General features: G+C 41.9%; 1 protein-coding gene across 1 annotated transcript in view; it reads left to right on the top strand.

Annotated features, from left to right (window-relative positions):
- LOC125020228 (retinoic acid receptor beta-like) overlaps positions 1 to 23,142 on the top strand; it is a 166,909-nt gene that overhangs the window by 60,387 nt on the left and 83,380 nt on the right. Inside the window, exon 2 of the mRNA XM_047605548.1 lies at positions 1,435 to 1,820. Within this exon, the coding sequence (XP_047461504.1) occupies positions 1,508 to 1,820 (313 nt within the window). The 5' untranslated portion in view covers positions 1,435 to 1,507. The remainder of the gene's footprint in view (positions 1 to 1,434; positions 1,821 to 23,142) is intronic.

Consider the following 23,142-nt stretch of genomic DNA (forward strand, 5'->3'; position numbering starts at 1 on the left):
TTTGAACGTATTTGGCACCAGTTGAACCATCTCCCTGTTTTGATTGTGCTGGTACATTCATGTGTACAGACTTTAAACACAGTCAGGCTTCACTGAGCTTTGTATATTACAAAAAATGCTTAAGACTGTCTGAAACTATAAGCTGCTGTGATGAAATGCTGCGTCTCCATATCATGATGTATTGTTTTCAACAGCATATGGAGTACGGAAATGGTAAACAAGAAATATAATGCAGCCACAGACTCGGGCTGAGTTACCTGTGGAATACAACTTGAGTCCCGTGTGTTTTAAGAAATGCCCACTTTGCCATTAGTAGTTCCACAGACGCCCCCCTCCTCGTCCCTGCTCTACTCTCCTACTACTACTCACAGGAAACTGGGTTAAAAGTCTAGGCTGAGCATTTAAACCTTGCACTAAGTAATCTGGATCACATTTTAATACCACCTCCCTGCCATCCCCAACAACGTGCTGCACAGAGCCGAAGACGCTATCTGGTGGTTGTTAATTAGAAAGTGTGGTTACATATCACATTAATAGCCCCCTGGCTGCAGATTAGAGTGTTATGAGCACCATTATGCCGCAGCAGTTTATAATACTGCTAACCAGAATTCAGCAGAGGCCACTGATCACACCTCAGCCCCACCCAGCCCATATTCATTTGTGCCTCCAGTCAGGCGGCAGCAACCTTTGTTTGAGGATACTCATAGGGTAGATGTGGAAGATGAAAAGAGCTGTGGTTGATTTACATTCATATTATTTCTACTGCTGGATAGTAGGGAATAACTTTCCCCAACCAGTTAAGCTGGACTGAACTGTTATTTAATGCATCCTGGCCCAGTGACTAAAATGGCTGTCAAAATAAAAGAAACATGTGCTGCCACAACACAATACAATTCAGCAGTACTACAAACCACAGCCTCCGGAATGAAAACACAGTCTTCATGAAGATAAAATTTAGTTCAGGAATGCCACAGTGAAATGCATTCAATTTCCTGGAACTGATGTAAATGTGCTTTTATGTAACACAATGAACGGAGTCCAAGACTCATGGTTGGGTCTGCATGGTAATAATCGATACAGGATATTAAAACACAATCTCTTCTTAACCTACACCAAACAAACATTGCTCGCTTAAAACCACCAGAAAGCCAGAAACCCAAAGACATTTGGAACTGGTTACTTAGTGTTATGGGTGGCCACATATCAGATAAGAGGGGCAGGATGTTGATCTAGAATGTGCATCTCACAGTTACACTTGCAAAAAAATTTAAAACTTCAAAAAGGCAACAGACAAATGCAAAGTGACAGTCATACACTTACCCAGTCAAATCCCATGGGTTTCTTCTGATAGTAAACAGGACTTGATTTTTATTCAGGGTTATGTGTGGTGCAGAAATGGAGCTAGCTATTAATCCATGTGTGTCTGTGTTCCAGTGTTAGTGGAGCAAGCCTCTGAGTCGACCCGGCTGACACTCAAACTCCACCACCATGCATCTCTGGAGTGCTGATGAGGTGGTACCACGTCTGCTCCAGGCACATTAACCGCAGCCAGGGGGTCGCCCGATGGCCTCCCAGCCTCTCCACGCCTCAGCTCGCTCAGTGCTCAGCGCGCCCTCCGCCCGTCGCTGTGATGAAGACCGCCAGCCGCGCCCAGCCTCGCGGCAGCCCTCCGCTGGTCCAGATGAGGCGCTACACACCGGGGGTCTACCCTTTCCTTTTCCCCTCCGTCATCAGCTCCCTGCCTCAGCTGCCGCCGCCATCGCCTCAGAGGCTGCAGATCCAGCAGCCATCCAGCAGTGGCAGCACCCCATCCCCTGTTGGTGAGTTCCCGACCTTCCCCTCACACTCTGCCGCAAACGTGTTCCTGACCGAACGACAGCAAAAAAACAAAGTGGCCAGCGGGGTCGCCTGTGGATGAAGTAGACAGCTTTTTACCAGCAAGATACGGAAAGTGGCTTTGAATGGTGATGCAAAGTGGGTCCTAAATCTTCATAGTGGAGGATCTGGTAACAATCTGTTTCTGTCTCTAAAACACTTGACTGAAAAGTGCTTTTCGTCTTTATTGGTCCATTTAGATTGAGGAGCTATTCTAGCTGCAAACTAAAACCTTAAGACGCCACGGTTAAGAGTTGAGGCTAATCAGACAGAACATGACAACAGTGAATAATCCAGACAGCCATGGAATTATTTCTTCACTCCAAGTGGCACTTGGTGTTTCCCACTGCTGCAGAAATATGTCGACACACTCTGTTTTTCCTCTTGCCTAAGACCGAGTTCTGCTGTATTCAGCTTTTAGCCACACATATTTCCTCCCTCTCCTTCTCCCGTTCTTTTGTTCCACTGCTCCGACATGAAAACCAGCAGGCGGGTTCACCCACGGGGGGATTCATCTCCAGCGAGGCGCTCAGGTGTGCAGTTCCGTGCGCTGACAAACTCTGAAGTGTAAATAGACACAACACTGAGACTCGAGCAAGTTCAATATGGGCTGTTTTTGTGAAGCAGAGGTTTTATTCCTGTTAATTTAAGTGGAGAAGATCAGTGAGTGTGTGAGTAAAAGTTTGTGACTATAAATAGCTGCGGTGCACGCCCTGCATTCCTGTCTCAACCTGGATAACAGTCTGCATTACATTAAGAGAGCATTTAACAAATAACATAAACCCTCAAATAGCTATTGGCTTTAGTTTGTCCAGTTTATTCCTTGTTCCTCGTTGTCTTATGTTGTAACAGCATCTGTAGTGTTAATTGTCTTGTAATAGTTCTTGTTATATCAGTAAAGCAGGGCATAATTGTTTGACATACAACAACAAGAGTGATCCATCCTTTTCTCCATCAGTGCAGTGTTTCTACGTCACTGGCTGCAACGCTTCCTTAGCTGAATGTTTCCACCTAAACACTAAACATCATTTGTCACTTCATTTCCTCTAAATTGATGCTCCTTATTTTTCAACAAGACAAGACCCGTAGTGACTGTAGCCAAAGACGTACACAGTTAAACTTCCTCTGACCAGCGCACTTGGCTGAACCAGATGTTGCTTTGTAGACTTCAAAGTTACACATTTGTGGTGATTTAGACTTAGACAGGTCAGAACTCAGTACAAAAAAACAAAACAATTGAAACCCGTTCTTAAAATGAAAGTTTAAACAAAATAAATAAAATAAAATACAATAGGATAAGCCAAAAAAAATATACACGATTTGCATGTGTACAAATCTACAAGAAATAAAAATAGAAGTAAATATATACTGAATAAATGGAAGGATAAATGATAAGGTGCAATAATATGGATAGAAAAGCTGGACTGAGTATGGGGTGAATGAAAAGGTTAAAAATGAAAACGCTTTTAAATCCTCTTGTAACTTTCAGGCCTCCGTCAGCTTCATTTTAGATTGAGGATCAGCTCATCGTGTAATGAGATGCCGCCGAGTAGAAGTGGCTACCTGGACTTTTGCAAACAACAACTGACTGTGATGTCAGTCAAAGAGTCGAATGGCCATGAATAAAGCTGTAGAACAGCATTATCAAAGTAGAATTAGTTTAAATATACCACAAAGGTCTTGTGATTGTAAACAAGATGAAAAAAAAGTTAATGCATTAATATGATCCCACCACACTGACTGGGGGAAGGACAGGCTGAAATATGAAATATGAGATGTGAAATATGCAGCAGCATCCCATAAAACAAAACAGCAATAACAAAAAAGTACATAAAACGAGAACAGATGCGGCCTCCGCCTTGATCATCCTTTGGTGTGAGGAAGACTGAGGCAGACACTGTATTATTTACAACATTAGAGACAAAGAGACAAAAGAATAAATCCCCGTCTGTCTGATACAGATATGTCTGAACACGGCTGAACTTTGGACATTAATAAAGCAAAACAGACAAAACAAACAGCAAGGTAATGAGCGTCGCCGCTGAGTGTTATTCACACAAATGGCTCCCGTCGCTGCCTCCCAGGGGGATGTACTCAAGCACACACTGTTTTGGGTCAGCGGTCCGGCTTCGCTCCGCCTGCCGCCTTCTACCTCCACTGGGGGATTCACAAAGGAAGCTGAACTCCGCTGCATACATCACTGGCCTCCTGGGAACTCCAGCGGCCCAGTCAACTACACATGCGTGAGTGCGTGCATGCATGAGAGATGAAAAGCAGAAACAAAACAAAAGAGATATTAAAATCGAGCACACGCATTAACACATTTATTCAGAATTCTACTCCTCAGTACACAACTAGAGTTTAAAAGAGTCGGGTTATCGAAGGTTGGTGCTCATGCCTCTGTTTAATTATTTTCTGTTGTTCGGATTGAGTATGTGAGGCCTTTTATATCGAAAGTCTATTGAACATCTCCTGTGACCCTGAGGCTCAGTGCACTGCAGCTTACACTGCCTCGAATAGACAGAACATGAGCAAAACAATAAGAATGGGACCGTTTGCTAAGAATGTCCCAGGTACTTCTTCCTGACACACTTCTCACTCCTTCGCCCACACACACTGGTTATTTCAAGGCCTCAATAGCAAAGAAAAGACAGTACCCCACACAATATGAGGAGCACTTACCTCGTACCATTGTCTCCAGTTCACTACATCTTAGAAAATATCATATTTGTGAACATTGTTTGTGGGTGAGTTGCTGATGTTGCTCTATAGGCTGTTGGCATGTCGCTGTGATACATTCTGTTCCTGCGGCGCAATAGGAAAACATTTTCAAAATTTTGGCGCCAAAGTCAAATTTTTAGTTATTTGTATTTCAAACACAGTTGAGGATTCCAAGTTTTGCCATTTTCCACATGCCACAAACACTTGTTCTGTTTACTGATGGACCTACATTCACCTTCTGTTCTCACGGTGCTCTTTGGTATCTTCCCTGCCGTGACGCTCCCAGTTTAATCAAAATGAGCGGAAAGTTTACCGTGGTCCACAGCACAATCGTCCCCACCTACATTTAGTTTTGGATGCTTTCACATAAAATAATTTGTCCGTGAACATCTGTATGAAAGCGTCCTAATTTTGCCAAATACAGCACGTTCAGTGATAACCACCCCTCATAACCAGTACAGGAAAGTGCTGCATAAACATGTCAAGGAGTTGGTAATGGATCCTGTCGCTCACACACTTCCAACCTCTTCCCATCTGTCTCTCCCCCTCCCTGTACTCTCTTTCCACCTGGCCTTGGGGGGATGGGGGGAGGGGATACCTGTACTTCCAACCTGTCAGTGTCCTCCCTGCTTACGACCCCAACACATTATCAAAGGCTTCGTCTGGCAGGGGAACGTCGACATGCTCCTCGTCTCATCCCGAGATGCTTACGGAAACATTCCCGGCCCATCACCCGGGAAATGCTTTTTTCTTTCTGAAAGCATCAGGCCTCCAGCGACCTGTCAGCTGTGATAAGCAGGCAGGTATCTGAGGGCAGCGCCTCAGTGTTTTTGAGGTAAACTTGCAGTACAGCTACCTTACAGTAACATGCTGTGCTGCTCCGGTGTCACACGAAACTTAAACTTTAAATCTAAAGAGTCCGTTCACCCAATTAGAAAATAATCATTCAAACTTCTATGTTACTAGTAATTGTTCAGTTATGCGAGTGGTGTTAGGATGCACTTAATCCTATGACTGCGAATGTAGGAAAATAACATTGATATTCAAATGACACGACCCATTTAACAAATAGAGTGAGATGTATTATAAATGTAGATTTCCGCAGCACTAATTTCCTCAGTACAAAAACAATGTCATATCGTACTGCTTTGTTGCATCAGTGAGTACATTCACTGACGATTCCTTTTACTCCTAGTTCACCTTTTTTTTCTTTCAAAGTTAAGTGCAGTTTATACCTGTGTGGGACGTAGAATGCATTTACCGGTGCAACCATTTATACCTGTGTGCTCTGAAACAATGCCACCCAAACACTAGTCAGTTCTGTCTATTTGGTCAGTAGTGTTTTTTTTCTTGTTTCTACTTCCTGCTTTACTTTCTTCCCTCTGCTTCATATTCAACAATGGCAACTGAAACTACAACTGGGCAGCAACATATCTATGTCATGCCGGAGACAACGGGAATTTCATGAAATTTCATCAACATCACTTTGAGTCTAACATCGTCTCACAGAAAATACATTGTTTTCTCTAGCTAAATTCTGTAAAAAACAAATGATTCTTCGGTCCTTCCTGCTTTCAGCAAGCCCTGAATGATTCGCATACAGCTTGTAGTCACTTCAAGAATTCGTTGAACTTTACTACCCTCGGCATGGTCCGAAAATGTATATCACAGTATTTTGCAAAATTCTAACAGCATAACAGTATTTTTTTTCATGCATAATCACGTGTTCACAACATTTTCTACTGATTAAGAGAGGGATTAATGCAGTAGATTGGCTAAAGATGGATATTTTACTGTGATGATGAGTTAATATTGTAGTAATAATCCCACACTAGTAATAAAACGGATTTGCATGGCCCCATGTTAGCACTGCCTCCTGATGTGGAAATCCGAATTATATGTTGTCAAAATGAAAGATTACAGTCACCACACCTCGCACCATGCGGGTTTGGAAGTGCTACATTATAAATGGTCTGGTCTGAAATGGTGTCTCACGGCGCAGTATAATCAAATACACTGGTATAAAATTATATCATGAAGGAAAAAAAAATACTGGTATTCAGTATAAATCGGTACACCGTCCAGTCCTAACTGAAACTTTCGTCGAAATTTCGTGGAAGTTGACTCGTACAAATGTTTGTATCTCTGAACCTCCTCAGTTGACCTTTCCTTGATCTTTATTGATCTAAAAACAATCAATTTGATTGTGGAGTTGGAGAAACAGCTGAAAAGTGGAAACAGGCTACTACAAAGCGGACCAATCAAAGAACTTGTTACGCGTAGGTACATTTCTGGGAAGAGTCTTTACAGTAGCTAAAGTGGAGTAACCTGTCTCTTTCCTCTGTGTCAGTGACAGTAATGTAACACATGAAAAAACTGTTAAAATGAGTGCTCTGTTTATCTCACCCAAATGTTAACTCGCTTATCATATTTTTTTTTAAAGATACCGTCACTCAAAGTCCACTCACCACTCCCTGCAGATTCACCTCTATGGCTGTTATGCAGGAAAATGAATCTATTGAGCTTACATTCTGCTTTCATACAGCGATCCTTGCTTTCATTAAATATACTCGCTCACAGGGGTCACCCTTTTATCTGCCGTGATCTCTTATACAATATGCAATGATGCATGTCACCTTTAAAGCAGCGGAGGCACTTAAAGCTGATGCGTGAGCTGAGGGAGTGGAGTCGGACAGGATCCATAACGCAGCTACAGAAGGAAGACGCCTCACATTGTCATTACACCCATAGGCTAAATACTATGAATGCATGGACATACACTTGGTGTACACGTGGGCTGCTTTAACGTGCCGTGTACTGCTCCGAACAACACGGCACACACTTACCAGTCTTAAAAGAAACTCAGTTTGCCCTCAAACTTGGCAAATGCACACTCACAGCTACATCTGTTTTCCCCAAGATGTATCCCCTCCTCTTTCCCTTCCCCTTCCTTTGTGCGCCTCGCTCATTTCAAGTCAGTGTCTGCCTGACTGTGTGTCAGTGTTTTCCTGTTGTTATTTTAGAATCCATTGCGGGATATTTAGGTCACTTGCGGTTTCTAGCCCTGGCAAATATGAATAATGCAGACTTTTCTCATTACACCATGTGCTAACCCTCTGGATTGAAAATCAATGTGCACTCAAGTGGCTGGCAAATAAATGGAGCCAACCTGCCAAGAGGAGCGAATGAGAGCAAGGACTACATCTCACAGTTTACCCTAAGGTTTAACAGCATTTCTATTTTAACAGGTTCCAAGCCCAAATACAATATGCTTTTCATCTGGTGTCTGTGAGAGTGTGATGAGAACAAGGCTTGTGAAATGAAAGGGGGAAAAAAGGGAATGAAAAAGATTACTGGTCATTGACAATACATTGAGGAATGTCTGAAAATGAGACCATTGTCTGCGCTCTATGACTGATTGAAAAAGGGGCTGGAAGTTTTTCTTCTTTTTTTTTACCCCCACTGTTTCCAACCTTTCAGTGCACTCCCTCCTACAGTTCAACCATAGTTCACATTGCCAGGAGTCTCCTCACCACCCGCCCCCCACCTTTTCTGTGTAGCGCTCGGAGAATCCTATGCATACATGCCGCAGCACATTCCATACATAGACTGAAACAGTGTTTACTACAAGAACTGCAGTTTGTCTCTCACTTGGAAATGCGCCTGAACTGCTGCAAGCAGCACCAGTTACCCACTGCCATCACACTGGCCATGGTATATGTTTCATGATTTTTAAAAAAAAAAAAAATTTTATGGGGGAGACCCCCCGACATCTGGCACACATCTGGAGCCCTTTAATGAGAGGCTCAGTCTGCCCAACTCTTAACTCCGAGCCCACCATCAATCTGCTCCTTCCTCAAGATGTCAAGAGATTTCAGCCCCCTCCTCGTCTCTGACAAAAGCCAAATGATGTCGATTCATGAATGATAACAGCCTCTGAGGGGAAACATTTTGAAACGGAGTAACTCTAATTGGGGAGGGCTTCAATTTAGAAATGCATCTTATGGTATTTAATCCCCAACGCAATAAGCAACCTGTGATCCGCGCGTTACTGATTACAGAGCCTACTGTAGTTTATTGATATAATTCTTGAGCTTTGCACCTGCGGGCAGGCGGGATTAGCGGCGCCGCGTTTGTGTCTCAGAGCCATGAGAATGAGTTTGAAAACAGAGGAGAGATTGTTGTTGGGACTGAATCCAAGCTCATCTTAGATTTCTTTTTTGGAAAATCAAATGACTCCTTAGTGCACAAACAAACCAGGAAGGTTCACTTCTTGAAGTGATGTTGGTGTTTTGTCAGAGGTAGTATCCGAAAGCACATCCTAACATATGGCTTCCCTTGCCCGTAGTCACTGTTCATTCTTCATGGCAGCCTTCCATAAATCAAGAAAATGGCTCTTTTTGTGTGTTCATTAATAGGCACAACATGCGTTCATACAAAACCCCAACTATTCTTTGAAAGGACTTTGATTGAAAGCCAGTCTTTTTAACAACGGCATTCTTATTCTTGCCCTGTAGCAGCTTGTCTAGCTGTCCAGGCTCTTATTTATTACCCCTTGAAGATGAGACAATGAAAAAGCAGTTCTCAGAGCTGTGTTTGCATTGAGAGGCCCACAGTACAAAGCAGCCGGAGAGCATCTCATTGTTCGACAGGGCCAGCAGAAATGCGGCCTGCTTCAAAGATCCCTTCTTTTCTGGTGGTAGTGGGTGGTAAGGGAGTGGAGGAGGAGCGTCCCGGCTAACCATAAGGAGTAGATTTCATCACAGGAAGGGATGTGGAGGTGGGGGTTGGCAAGGAGAGTGGGGTGGAGCTGGCGATCCAGGAGTCAAACACAGGCCAGCGTGAACTTTCAAGTGCTAAATTTGGTTCACATTTGTAGGAAGCTTTACCTCGCTCAGGTTTGTGGTCTGCAGAGGATGCAAACGCTTTGAAATACGGTTGAAGCTCGAGATTTAGATAAATGATCACAGGAAGTGTATCCTGCCGTTGCAGTTATGGTTTTCATAAGAGTCTTATACGGCGATGCAAATAGAGACCGGTAGACGCAGCAAAAACGGGGGGAGCAAAGTCCAGTTTTCACACTGAATTTCCCCTTCGTTTGATCTGGACTCAGAAATTGAAAAGGGGGGTAGGAAATGAGTGGTATTCTTAAGCTCCCCACAAAGAAGCTATTTAGTGTGTGTTCATGAGTTGTGTGTATGAACCTGCAATTATGAGGCACACAGCCCAAGTCTGCACTCAGAGATAAGTTGGACGGATGTTCGCTCTCATTCACAGGGAGCCAATGTGCTTTGCTCTGGTAAATGGGCTAGGGATACTCCACAACATGCAGCCGCAACGTACACATAGAGATGGAAAAACATGGAGATATCAGTGGAAAGGCGCGGACACATACAGTAAACACACCAATTTGTTTGTTTCTATTTCTGAAAGGAACTTCCATAATACATCCCCTGGCCAACTGTAATTATCTCACTGAGTGACTACAGGAAGTGCCATAACTATAACCCTAGCCTAACTGTAATCTTTACTCATGTTTGTACTGGAAAAATTGCTCCACAAGGACAACATAGCCACACAAGGTTAATATTCCTCAATGATCACACACACAGTGCATATAAGCAACATGTACACACTATCAGCTCTGACATGTTCACAATCATACCTTCAAATACAGCGGTTCAGATAATCAGGCAGTATTTTGGCATACGCTGTATTATAACAGATAAAAACTATGTTCTAAGCTACAAAACAAAGTAAAGATCCAAAGAAAGATTAGTGAAGAAATAAATTATATCCCATCCACCCTGGGTGATGTTCTTAAGCAGTGAGTGCCGGTGATATTATTCAGCAAAGTAACAATTAATTGCATGCGATTCGAGTGACAAAACTATTGTAATTACTGAAGAGTCATCTTTCTCTGCCGGGATGCTAATGGGAAACTGTGGCCTCTCGAACCAATTCGCCGCCCACGCAAATGCGCACTCCTTCCTGGATGTGACTATTGTGCGACGCATCCATCCAATATAAACACATTTCACCAGAATCCTGTGTTGGATTAACTGGAATTAGCCTCTAGTGTTGATTTATGTGCACTACTGCTGGCACCCAAACAAGTAAACAGAGATCATATGGCCGTGCACGTTTGGAGAAATGAGAGAGGCCAGTTCCCACAAATGCTCTGAGCCCCTCTTTCTCTATTGTGATCTGTCATGCTGTGGCCTAAACACTGAGCTCTTGTGTTTGCAGTGGGTCTGCCCCGGTTGAACCTTTTGTGTAGCCGGGGCGCTATATTTAGCCTCTGGTCACAACTTAGATCCTAGCTCATCAATAACATTCGAGGGCATTCTTCTAGCATGTGGCTACTCGAGGAATGGGTGTTGGTGCAGGAGCACGGTGGAGAAGAGAGAGCAATGTTAGGAGAGTGTCACATAGAGGCTGCTTTCTTCAGTCCTCTCTCCATTTTCTACTTGGCTGCTGGTTCCTGGCCTCCACCAGCACGCACAATCCATGAACAGATCCCTCTAATCGAGTGAGTTTGTCTTGGGGAGAGGCCAGCAGACTTTGGAGCCTTTTCTTTCAGGGAGGGGGTTTGAGAGCTTTGAACAAAAGGTTGTTTCTGTGCGGAAGCCGTTCTCTCCTAGAGGGAGCTTGGTTCACTGTGTCCGTTTGTTCGGATGCAGGCAGGCAGGCTTTGAAAGGCGTTAAGCCACATACTCCTGGGTCTGGCAGGACAGCGACAGCAGCACCGGAGAGCTCCAGTGACTGATTAACAACCGCTGGATGTATGGAGCTGAACACAGAGAGACAAAAGATGAGCCGAGAATAAATAACCCAGTGACAAATTGATGCTTTCAGCATTGTACTCCACTGGTTCAGCATCATTTAAAAAAGACATTAAATGATTTCAATGACATACAAGGAAATGGACTACCATGGAATGATGTATTGATTGAATACTGATAGATTTTTCATGGTGAAGAACTTTTGTAATTTGTATACGTCAAGCCAGTCTCACGGAGGAAGAAGAAACATTTCCTTGTCTCTCTTTCCTTTCACAGGGCTACATAATGAACGTGTTCATGCTGTCTTAAAACAGGAACTGCTCATTTCAACAAGAACAGTTTAAGCAATTTAAGATCTCAATTTTGCTCATTTTTGCTTTCAATCATTATCTTTTTCCGGTGTTTTACCCGTCATGTAATGACAGTTTAACTTGTAAAACTTGTAAAAATCAGAGTTGAGACTGTTGAAGTCTCTGGTGAAATCTAATAAGTTAGTCTGGAAGCCAGACCAGCTTCCCCGCCTGCAATTTTTTTGCGGCAGAAACTTGGTCTGGAATTCCTCCACTGGGAGCTAATTACGCTCTGGCAATGATCTACAGGGCTAATCAAATCATCTGGGCGGGCATGCGGTGATGGACAGACAAGTAACAGTTGACTTGAATTTGTTTGAAACTAAATGGCTGCCGTCGGAGAAGCGGGCGCATCTGTTATAAGACATTACAGGACGGCCAGTTAACTGTGGTCAAGGCATTTGTCGAGAATTCCTCAATCACTCAATGTTGCATTCTTCATCGCTCTCTGGTTGTAGAGCTATGCAATTTTGTGCAGAGGTATTTTTCTGCGGCCGAAACACACCCCATAATGCAATCCAAATGGAGTGTTACCAGACTCATATTGTGATAAGAATGAAGTCTGGCTACATCAGCAGACTAGTACATTGGCTTTGACTTGAAATTACAGTTTCCCAGACACAGAGGTTCACTTTACTGATGAAAACCTCTTCACTTTTTCCCCTCTCCCTATAAATCATCTCAACCTCACAAATGTATCTCTGCAGAGGATGGTTTGGTCAAGGTTTTCAGCATTTTTTGGACATTTATCATTAAAACATTCTAAAAGTCTGAATTTAACATTATGATTATTAAACACAAAGCTAATGGTGAAACAGGAAAGAGGAAGAAGAGGTAGAAGCGCTGAAAGGAATCAGGATTTTAGAAAGACAGAAGGAGAACGAATGTAGCAGAGGAAAGGTTCAGTGTCGGAGGGGTGAAGGGATGTTGACCATCCTTTGGGGAGGACTCTAGTCCGGGTCACTGTTGGCCCTCAGGAAGGCCCTACTGCATTCCTGTCCTCTGAGTGACCCCTCCTCTAGGGCCGCGAGACTTATTGGAGTAATCAGGCCCTGTCAGCACCTTGGTTATGCTGCATGGACTCCATCCAGTAAATGTGAATGGGACGTGTAATAGCACCTGATGAAAAGTAAGTTTGTTTGAAAGGAGTCCCTCAGAGTTTTTCCTTTTTGACCTTTTTTTTTTTACAATGTTTTGTTTCTCCCCTTTGACCCAATGTTTGCATCAGGAATGGGAAACTAAATGTAGAAGGAAACTCTGAGACCTAAGCCCACTTCCACTGTCAACCCAACACTTTAAACTATAAAAAAGAAAGAGTGTAAAACAGTAAAGAAGGGTATTCTATGCTGGAAATACTGATAAAGATGTAAGGTCAGCCAGTCCGTTCATCTGACGTCTGTCAACACTTTCCGACAATGCACATTTATGCTACTCAGTTAAACTGTTTTCATTTTGCACACTTTTGTTGGGCCATCTCAAGGACAAAGTTTTGCCTCTGTATATACTGTATGTGTAAATCTAACAGATAGATTAGAAAAAAAAAATGTTGTGTGGTGCCATAAATGTTTTATGTGGCTCTCCATTTTTATCTTTAGTCATTTTGATCATGAGGTTCACGAAGCCTTGGCCTGATCATACACTTTTTTTTATTCAACATTTTCATATTCATTTTTGCTTTCATTCGCTTCATTTTCTGCAATCTTGCTTCTGCCGTGTGCACAGTGACAGATCTCTCTCATCTGGATTCCACTTGTACTTTTTCAAGTCAGTGTAGAATAGCAGCAGCACAACAGCTACCTAGATCTGATCAGTCACGCTGCTACTGTGCATGGCTCGTATAGTGTAGAACACAATCAATACAGACTTTAAGCCTGAAATATGTTCAGAGTTGCAGCAGTGCGTGTAAAGTTCAACCTGCTACATGGCCACTGAAGACAGTATGAGAGTCTGATGACGTAAAACGTACGTCTGGGTGGATGGATAGATGCATGGATGAATAGACAGACAGACAGGGAGACAGATAGATAGGTAGATTTATCCCAGGAGAAATTCAGTATCCAGTAGATTCATCAAGGTAGGCTAACCCTAACCCTAACCCTAAGCCATATGACAGATACGAGGTGTCCTTCTTCTTGGACTCCACAGCGTAGAAGAAGTCACTGGCAATGATAGTGCGGTAGAACATGTCCAGCAGCTTCATGGGCCGCTCTGACATTTTTTGTATACCGAGTCTATGTTAGCCAACCAGTCCAGTTTGTGATCCTGGTACTTATAGGTCTGAACTACCTCCACATACTCTCTGTTTATGGTTACAGACGGCAGAAAATTGACTGTCTCATCTCTTTGGTTTTAGCCGATGTGAGCCATAGGTGGTTCACTTTGCACCATGACACAAAGTTGTTCACTAGATTATTGTACTCCTGCTCTTGTCCATCCTGATACACCCCACTACAGCAATGTCATTTGACCTGACATACGGAGTGAGATAGTCCATTATCCAGGACGTTAGTTGTGAGTTCAATCCCATCTCTACTAGCTTGTCTCTCAGCGGCAGGGGCAGGATGGTGTTGAATGCACTGGAAAAAGTCAAAAAACATGATCCCCAAGTGTGCGAGAGTCTGATGGTAAGCAAACAGCAGTGGGTTTAAACAGTCAATTTATTCTTTATGACATCAATGGGAAATGGTCTTTATTTGTCTTTTTGCAATTACAATAACCACTAACACACAGTGAGCTTCAGCATTATGGAGACTTAATCAACATATGAGCATATACGATTAGATTTAATGTTGTTAAATACAAACAAATAAATGACAAAATAATTAAGACTGGGTCTGCATAATACTGTATGCCTTTGCCTGTGGGGTCATGACTATATAGACTATGTTTGCTATGTTGTTACTGTACTGTGATGCTCTGCTTTTATTTTCCTCATGGGGAGAAAACAGCAAAACACGAGCTCTGCTGAAAAGTATTGATTTTCTGGCACCGCCCTGCTTAGATTAAGAAATGCCAATACGAGGATTCCACCCCGACTCTCTGGTTCATGTTGAGTTCACTTGTCATTTTCTATAATTCTGACAAAATCAAGACGCTTAACCGTGATGTAGTTAGCCATGCTGGGCCGCCCTTGGGCTTTCTGATTAAATTAGGCGTCTGTGTTCTGCCATTTGGTACCAGTCTGAAGTATTCCTAACACTTAATGGGGGCAGAAGTTATTTACTGTTTAAAGAGAGGATTTGAAAACACGAACAATACTGCTCTTCATAAATTCAGCAATTAGGAGTCTCCCAGCTTTCTTACAGTTACAGTAAACTGTTTACTTGTCCTCACTTGGCATGCTGTGACTGCCTGTTCACACAATGCATCAGCAGTTTTTATATGGGATTTATTGGATTTTTATGTGGGATTGAGGGCTGCAATATATAGTGTAAACGTGGCAATAGAGTTACAACATGAAATATTTATATCAATATACTATAGTGAAAAAAAAAAAAAAAAAAAAAAAAAGAACAAGGAAGCCCTGGATGTCATGTGGTGAGCTTTTGCAGTGAAAGAGTGGTCTTTCTAGCCATGTCTTCTGTGTCTGGTTAAATTGTTCAAGTCCATGCTCCAGCAAAAAACATTTGGGTTACAACCCAAAGAGTAAACAGATTGAATCACCTCTTCAATTTTGTTCCTTAAATGTGTCAGAACTCGGACACAGAACAAGACGGAAGGGAAATCCAAGCAAACAACTGGACTACAGTTGCCATAGATCAAGGCTGTTATCCCAACGCCCCTTTACCCAATGAGGCAATAGGTATGCAACACCCTGGTCCTAAAAATCCTCATTACCTGGATATTCACTCTCTCTCTCTCTCCATTCCTCCTAGAAATGTTCAAAACCTAAATGTCGCAACAAAAAACTGGTAATGGAAACACCTACATTTCGAAAAACCTTTTTACGTTCTCTTGAGGTGATTTTTCAATCATATCGATATAAAAGTGCATCACACTTGGTCATGTGACCAGTTCATTTGAGTCCATCTTCCTCAAAGTCAAGTCTCACATGATGAGAATTTAAGAGAGTTACGGCTCATTCACAAAACACCTTTCAATGGAAACACATACAAAGCACAATTGCATCTTATCAAAATTTCAGAAGTATCGCTTTTATTAGTGAAAAACTGTGACGGAAAAGTTACTACAACCACCGGCAATAGCATCAAAGCGAACCGTTCATGTCCACAAAAGCACAGCTAACATGCGGGGTCAACCACAAATGGAAAACAAGTCGATTACTGCCTTCATTCAGCCAGTAAGTCAACACACAAAGCATCCAATTAACTCTTTCACGTGTCCAAACACCTGTAAAGAGTGATGTACAGACACACTAGGCATGTTCACACACTGCTGTACGCCAACACACATCACGTAGCTCATCCAGATACATAATACATCTACCAGCTATGAGCACAACACCAAAGTCATTCAATGGTGTAATGGTTTTACTAGAAGCCACATGAAAACTAGTTAGGGTCACCGCTTCAAAAAACACAAGAACGGAAGAGAGATATAAAAGAATATGTGCATATTTTCCTTTATATAAAACTGATTGCTGTTGTAAAACGCTAACCCCGATTTCACTTTATTTATATTTTAATGCTGACTCATTGACAGTATAGATACAGTATAGAGTCAGAGTGTGTGACACTTGTGTATCAATTAAGCTATTTTACATGATTAATCTAGTACTGGACCCTAACAGTGTAATCTAGAAATGTTCATTTAATTCACTGAGACAACGTTTAACCAGCAGAGCTCCAATACACAACACTGGGAGTGCAATGTGACTGCTCCGGTGGTTAATGGTTGTATTTTTGTCTTGTTAGTGTGATTCAGCTAATATACATGAGGCACAATAAATAGACATTTTACCATTTTAATCTCCAACATACATTAAGATGCCTCTGCCTTCATTAATGGACTTTCACACTTTACTTCCAAAAGGGTTTTGTTACTTTTATGACTGTTATTTAACTTCCTTATCTGTGTATTTAACCAGTCTTTTACGTCTGTGACTATCAGTGGGTCTGTGCATTTATGTTTGAGATGGTCATCAGCAGAAAGAGAGTGGAGGGAGAGATTAGGCGACTTTGTGTGCTAATCCCTGTGAAATCACGGGCCCCAGGGGTGAGGTGGGGAGATAGGCGAGTGCCTCTCTGATCAGACGGGCTGTGGCTCACCATGTGAAGCCGCCTGAATGCCCAGTAATCTCTCCCCGAGCTACAGAGAAGCCCGTCTGACTGATGGGCAGCTCCCCTCACTGCAAACACCAGGCTTCTGCCTCTAAAGCAGTTCATCACGACCAGGACTGGGAAGACTACAGGCAGGTTAAGGGGGTGAAGGCTAAGGTGATGGTTTAGTGACGAGAGCTGAGGAGAAACTTGATTTTGCCGTCAGATAACAGGTGGAATTGCAGCAAAGTTGCTTAGTATCAGTTCTGCTGCTGGATGGATTCAAAGTGGAATCTGTTTTATTTTGATCACTCTCAATATCAACATCAGGACATCATGACTCATGAAGAATTGAAAATGCTGAGCATCTCATAACCATGACATTACTCCTATTGGCACGTGGTTAGATTTACCTGGGAACCTCCTGTGATTCAAAAATTCTGCCCTTGTGTCTGTGTTTCATGTGATGCATTCACACCTATAGTTGGGACAACTGGGATAGGCTACAGCAACCCCCTGCGACTCTAGTGAGGACAGGCGGTAGTAGAAGATGAGATGACTATCCTGACTATCCCTAGTTATGTCTCTGTTACTTTTCACCTCTCTCCACTGTATGTCAGAGGACCATTTCCACTTTTTGACAGGATTAGTTACTTTGCAAATTATAATGGATAATAAAAAAATATAATTTTGATACTACTGATCCCAGGGAAGAAATTCCCAATGACCTGGTGGTATCTAAAACGATCTCCCTTTCATCCTTGTAAATGGGTGAATGCTTCAGCGACATCTCATCTTTGTGCTAAAACTTTGACTTGCAGCACATCCTTCATAAATCTTAAGTGACAAGAGCCAGAAAAAAGATGCAAATCAAACAAAAGTCTTGAAAAAGTAAAAACCCTCCCCCAAATCACAGAGATGCCACTTTCCACTGGATCAGTATTAACACAGGACCGATCCAGGGATGATTTGCACAGGATTAAGATCACAGATGACCTCTGCTACTACTACAAATTACCGCAGGTCCCCAGATAAAACTAGTCCGATGTGACTAGGGCTTATAGGCCGCTTGAAACACAGTAGTTTGTGTGACATTCAACTCTCACTGACACCTCTTGTCTAGTAGATCTGTCTGAGCAATGCCACTTCTTTATAAACCTCCTTTTTGATGAACCAAAATGGACCGACTTTTTACATTGAGCTTGTGCCTGCTTTATCCCAGCCAGGATTATCAAAGTTGTCGAGACGTCCTGTTCTCAAGCATACACCGAGGTATTTCCAAATTGTTCAGGGGCTATAGGTGAAATGTGTTAGGGTTAGAAATATTCAGGTTAGGGTTAGGGTCAGGGTTAGGGTTAGGGTCAGCCAACATTACAGATACTAAGCCACACGAGTCAAGTAATGATGGACCTTACAAAACAGCAACTGGACTTGCTAAGTTCCTTGAAGATGTTTTACCACTCATCCAAGTGGCTCCTACAGTTCACATTCAGTTCTAAAAGCCTTGATTGGAGTGGGGGTTTAACTACTCACCTATAATTGGCTGTTTTGATCCTGTTTTCATTCTCCAGTGAATGTTACCAAAGATTCGTCAAAGACTTCACCCTCAATGTGTGAATGGCGTGCAGCTTTTTGTCGACAGATGTTAAGTCTATGTTGTATATTGATGGCAAATTGGCTGTTTCTCAGTGACCCCTCTATGAACAGGGACTTCCTCCGTATACAGTATCGTGTCATTAGCACACCCTAGTCATGAGTGGGTTTCTGATGAGTAACAATGTGTTCCTTTTTAAGCCCCAACTCCACACCAACCTTGTTAGAAGTGAAGAAGCTCCTTGCATGAACGGCAAATATCTTCAAGAGACTACAAGTCCAGTTGCTCTTGTCTCAGTTTTTCAGTAGAACAAGAAGGCCTTCGCTGTATATTTAACAAGCAAATTTTGTTGTGACTGATTATAACACTCTACTGCATTTTGTTAGAGAAAACGCACTCTCACACATACATACATGCATGTGGAACAAGAAGATAGGCACATGCACTCACAGATTTAATTGGAAATGAAAATGATCCATCAGCCAGTGTTTTGCAGGAGACAGAAAAGTAAACAGTAGAGGCAGTCACATTAAGACACTTAGACAGAAGTGTAATTACTGCTTCTCCATCGACCCAAATTTCCAGCAGGGGACCCATTGCTGAAGGTACTTATGCTGTTAGAGGTAAATGAGCTCACTTTATTGCCTTCTAGTTTGTAATGGTTCTCTCTTCCATAACTCCGGCCAGTGGTACACATCTTTAACCAATCGCAATCAGCCCGCACAGTCAATGTTTATTAGCTATTGTCTTGTACAGGGTAGACAATAATGTGCACTTGACTTGAAATGCCCTGTCATGACCACAGGAGGCTGGGCTTATAAATTTATCTGTGTGCATTTAAGTCCAGTGTAGAGGTGGTTTATTATATATTGTTTTCTGCACAGTGGAAAAACGTACATGTATGTATTTGAAGATTTGCATTACAGTTACAGAAGGTTATGCTGATATTTGGGGAACACAAAGTAACTTTAACTCAAGACTGAAATGATTCATCATCATCACATACACCGATCAGGCATAACATTATGATAGTGTGTAGGTCTAACCTCTTTACCGCAAAACATTTGTGACTCATCAGTGAATGGGCTGTGGTGTCTGGTCACAGAATATTGTTAGTGTGGGTCTTTGGGTCCTATGTGTTGAGGGGAGGGGCCTCTGTGGATCAGACAGATACTTGATCAGTTTGGAATCTAGTGATTTTGAGGAGGCCAGGTTAACACCTTATGCTGTTCTTTGTGCTTGTTGAGTTGTTCTTAAACTGTTTGTGTGTGTGTGTCTGTATCAGGCTGCATCCTGCTGGGGATGGCTGCTGCCATCATGGAGTGTCATTGCTATGAGGTGGAGAGTGTCGGGTCTAGTCTAGATGGATTGTACATGTCTATGTAACATCCACACGAATGTCAGATCTACGATTTTCCCAGCAGAAGACTGAATTGTCATAAGATGATCAATGTTGTTTACGTCTTCTGTCAGTGGTTTTAATGTTGTGACTGACTGATGTATACTCAAGATATGTATTGAATACCTTGAAAACAGGCTAGGTCATGGTTAAAGTGAGATAATGAAAGTATGGCGAGGTAAATCAGTGGAACCAATGATGACAGTGAAGTTGATAGAGAAAGGTACTGTAGTCTAAAGAAAAATGGAAAGCTTGTACTCAGACCTTTTATTACTCTGTAACATCTCGTAAGGCACTTGTTCCCTTGAGTTTATATAGTGTTCAGGGGAACAAGTGCCTTATGAGACATTACAGAGTAATAAAAGGTCTGAGTACAAGCTTTCCCTTGTATAACCTAAACCTAGTTTAGGTTGTTAATCAGTCTCATTTGTACTTCCTTGTTCCTGTGATATTTTTGTGCAGATAAACACATAAACATGCATAAACATACCTCATCTCATTCTTTATTTGATCTGATTTTCTACTTATGAAAGCAAACAGAGGCACCAAAGACCAAGGACAAGCAGTAGTTCAACTCGTTAACTTCATATAAATCTAAATTGTATTTTGGTACCAAGCCTCTGTTTTCTATCACTTTCTATGAGGCAAATTTTAAGCTAGAAAAATTGAAGAAGGGAGGGATCAATACACTCCTGTTACGGTGAATCATGAGGAGTCCACAAGTGGATGTTGGGAGATGATAGCCAGCAGAAACTGGGCAGTAACAAAAGACCATGCACTGTAGATGTTAGTTGGTGAATGAGTGTGATCCAGGTCACACCAGCATCCATGTGAGACGCATTATGCGTCACTCACCCATAAACTGAACCAGAGACTACAAGAAAGTTTGTCTTGGTGATTTGTAAATTCATAAAATATGGAATATTGGAAAATCTCCAAAGTAGTCATGGATGGATTGTCAAATGTTCAAAGACCCAGGGGGTCCTACAGCCACGGCATCATCATTATAAGTAAACGACTACAAACACAACAAAAAGAGGGGAAAAAATGAAATGAAAAAATGACCTGATGAAGACTAAAAGTAGAACAACAACACAGAAAATTAAAGATTACATTAAACAACTACAAAGAGACCAAAACGACTTTAGAAACCTACAAAATGACCAGAAACAAAAATACAAGGAGACACAAAATAACTCCTTTTGTAAAACCACAAAACCATAAAAAGACACAAATCAAGATATTTATAACAGATCATATATAGCTGACAGATTTATACTGTTACTGTTAGCAGCAGCATATGTTGTTATTTCTATGAAACATTTTCTCTGCGATCATTAATCAGTAGTATTATCTTCGTCGGCTGTTTTTTAACACTTCTTTCTCCCACTACCTTATGTAGGTGCAGTACATATTTCATCAACACCATATTGTTGCTTATCAAACCCCAGCTGCTTTTTACAACCTTCACCACGGACTCTAAATTGCAAACTTCTGATTATGCTTTAACAAGCACTGAATAATCATGAAAGAGGTGAAATTACATTAAACTGGTACCAGTGATTACACAGCTGACTCAATGTTTTAAAAACACAAGTTTCTCTTGGCTATGGGACATGACATACAGTTTAAAACCTGTAAAAAAAATCCTCAGAAAAGAGTTTTAAAAATGGGATAATAAAACATAGGGTTTGTTGGGGCTTTGATCAATTAAATTATACTTTGACTACTTGAGTTGACAATGCTGAAAACCTTTCTTGTAGTGCAGGGGTCTTGTTCAATGTTTTTCAGATCAAGGACCCCAAACTGATAAAGTAGGGACCCCCTAACTACTATATGTGTTCTACATTAAACTCAGTTTAGTGCTATTTATAAATATACATTATTATTATCATTTTGCATTCAGTATTAAGCTATTCCTTATCTCTTTACGAAAATATGTTGGATTCATATTAATGTGTATTTAGAGAAACTTACATTTGTGGGGGGAAATTAAAAAATATATAAAAATGTATAATCAACCAAAGGTTTTGCGATCCCTCTGCAGTACCTCCCCCTAGGGGCCGCGGACCCCCTGTGGAAGACGTATGCTGTAGTGCTTTAAGATGACAGTGGTTCTTCCCCCTTGCAACATGAATGTAATCAGAAGGCTTTGCTTGAGATTTGCACTGATATTGAGTGCAAGTGGAAATTTTAATAACATGGTTTTACAATATGAAAGGCAGAGGAATATCACGTATAAATACTATGTATATCTCTAGTCTAGCGATAGCGATTAAAAGGCAGTCTTTCAACTAGTGGCTCCTTTTTCGTGACAATTCACGTGTGACTTTTTCTGTGTGGCCGAGTACTGAAAAACAGAAAAGACGCTACTTGTATTTCACTTCTTTATCAACATGTATGCTATCATGTATGAAAACTAAGACCAGGCATCTCCCAACGGTGCGTTCTGTATTTTATGAGCACTTTCGCTCACCTTTGATTATGTTTTGACTGTATCAAAGTCATTGTGATTACGTCTACCCTAAGCTCAAACTGTGTGCATGGTGATTCTTGTTATATATAGTCTGAGAAGCATTTCAGATAGCCACTGTGAAGGAGGTCACCTGTCACGTTAAACAGCTTCAATGTGCCGTAGTTGAGCACAGTTTGTCCCCATTTACAGTGGTGCATGACTGCTTTAGGGGAAATAGCTGTGCATGTGAGATCAACAGAAACTATTGAGTCTTGGTTTTATTATTGCTGAAACGCGTTATTGTCCCCGAGTCGCTTGCTGAGTGAGAAGGAAAGGGACACAGACAGATCTCCTGAGGGTCACAGGGTCACAGGGGAGCTGGTGAATTGCAGGACTGCAACTGGCTTCCTGTGTTGTTATCAGACTTTGGCCGAACCAAACACAGACGCACAATCGGTGGAAAGACACATAATCACATAAACACAAACCATGTCAAAGTTAGTGGGGTTTTGCTATGTTACGTCAGTAGGCACATTTGAACGCTTCATGGAAGGATCACACACCAAAAACGAGTCCTGATCTTCACCTGAGAAGACAAAGACACACACCACAAGTACAAATAGACAAAAAAAAAAAAAAAACACTACAAAGACAGAAATGTGACAACAAAGTGATGCAAAAGAACTAGAAAAAAGACATCGCAACTCCAGGGAGATGCAAAGTGACTACAAAGGCACACAAAGA

The sequence above is a fragment of the Mugil cephalus genome, chromosome 14, assembly GCF_022458985.1.
Source record: "Mugil cephalus isolate CIBA_MC_2020 chromosome 14, CIBA_Mcephalus_1.1, whole genome shotgun sequence".
Classification (NCBI taxonomy): domain Eukaryota; kingdom Metazoa; phylum Chordata; class Actinopteri; order Mugiliformes; family Mugilidae; genus Mugil; species Mugil cephalus.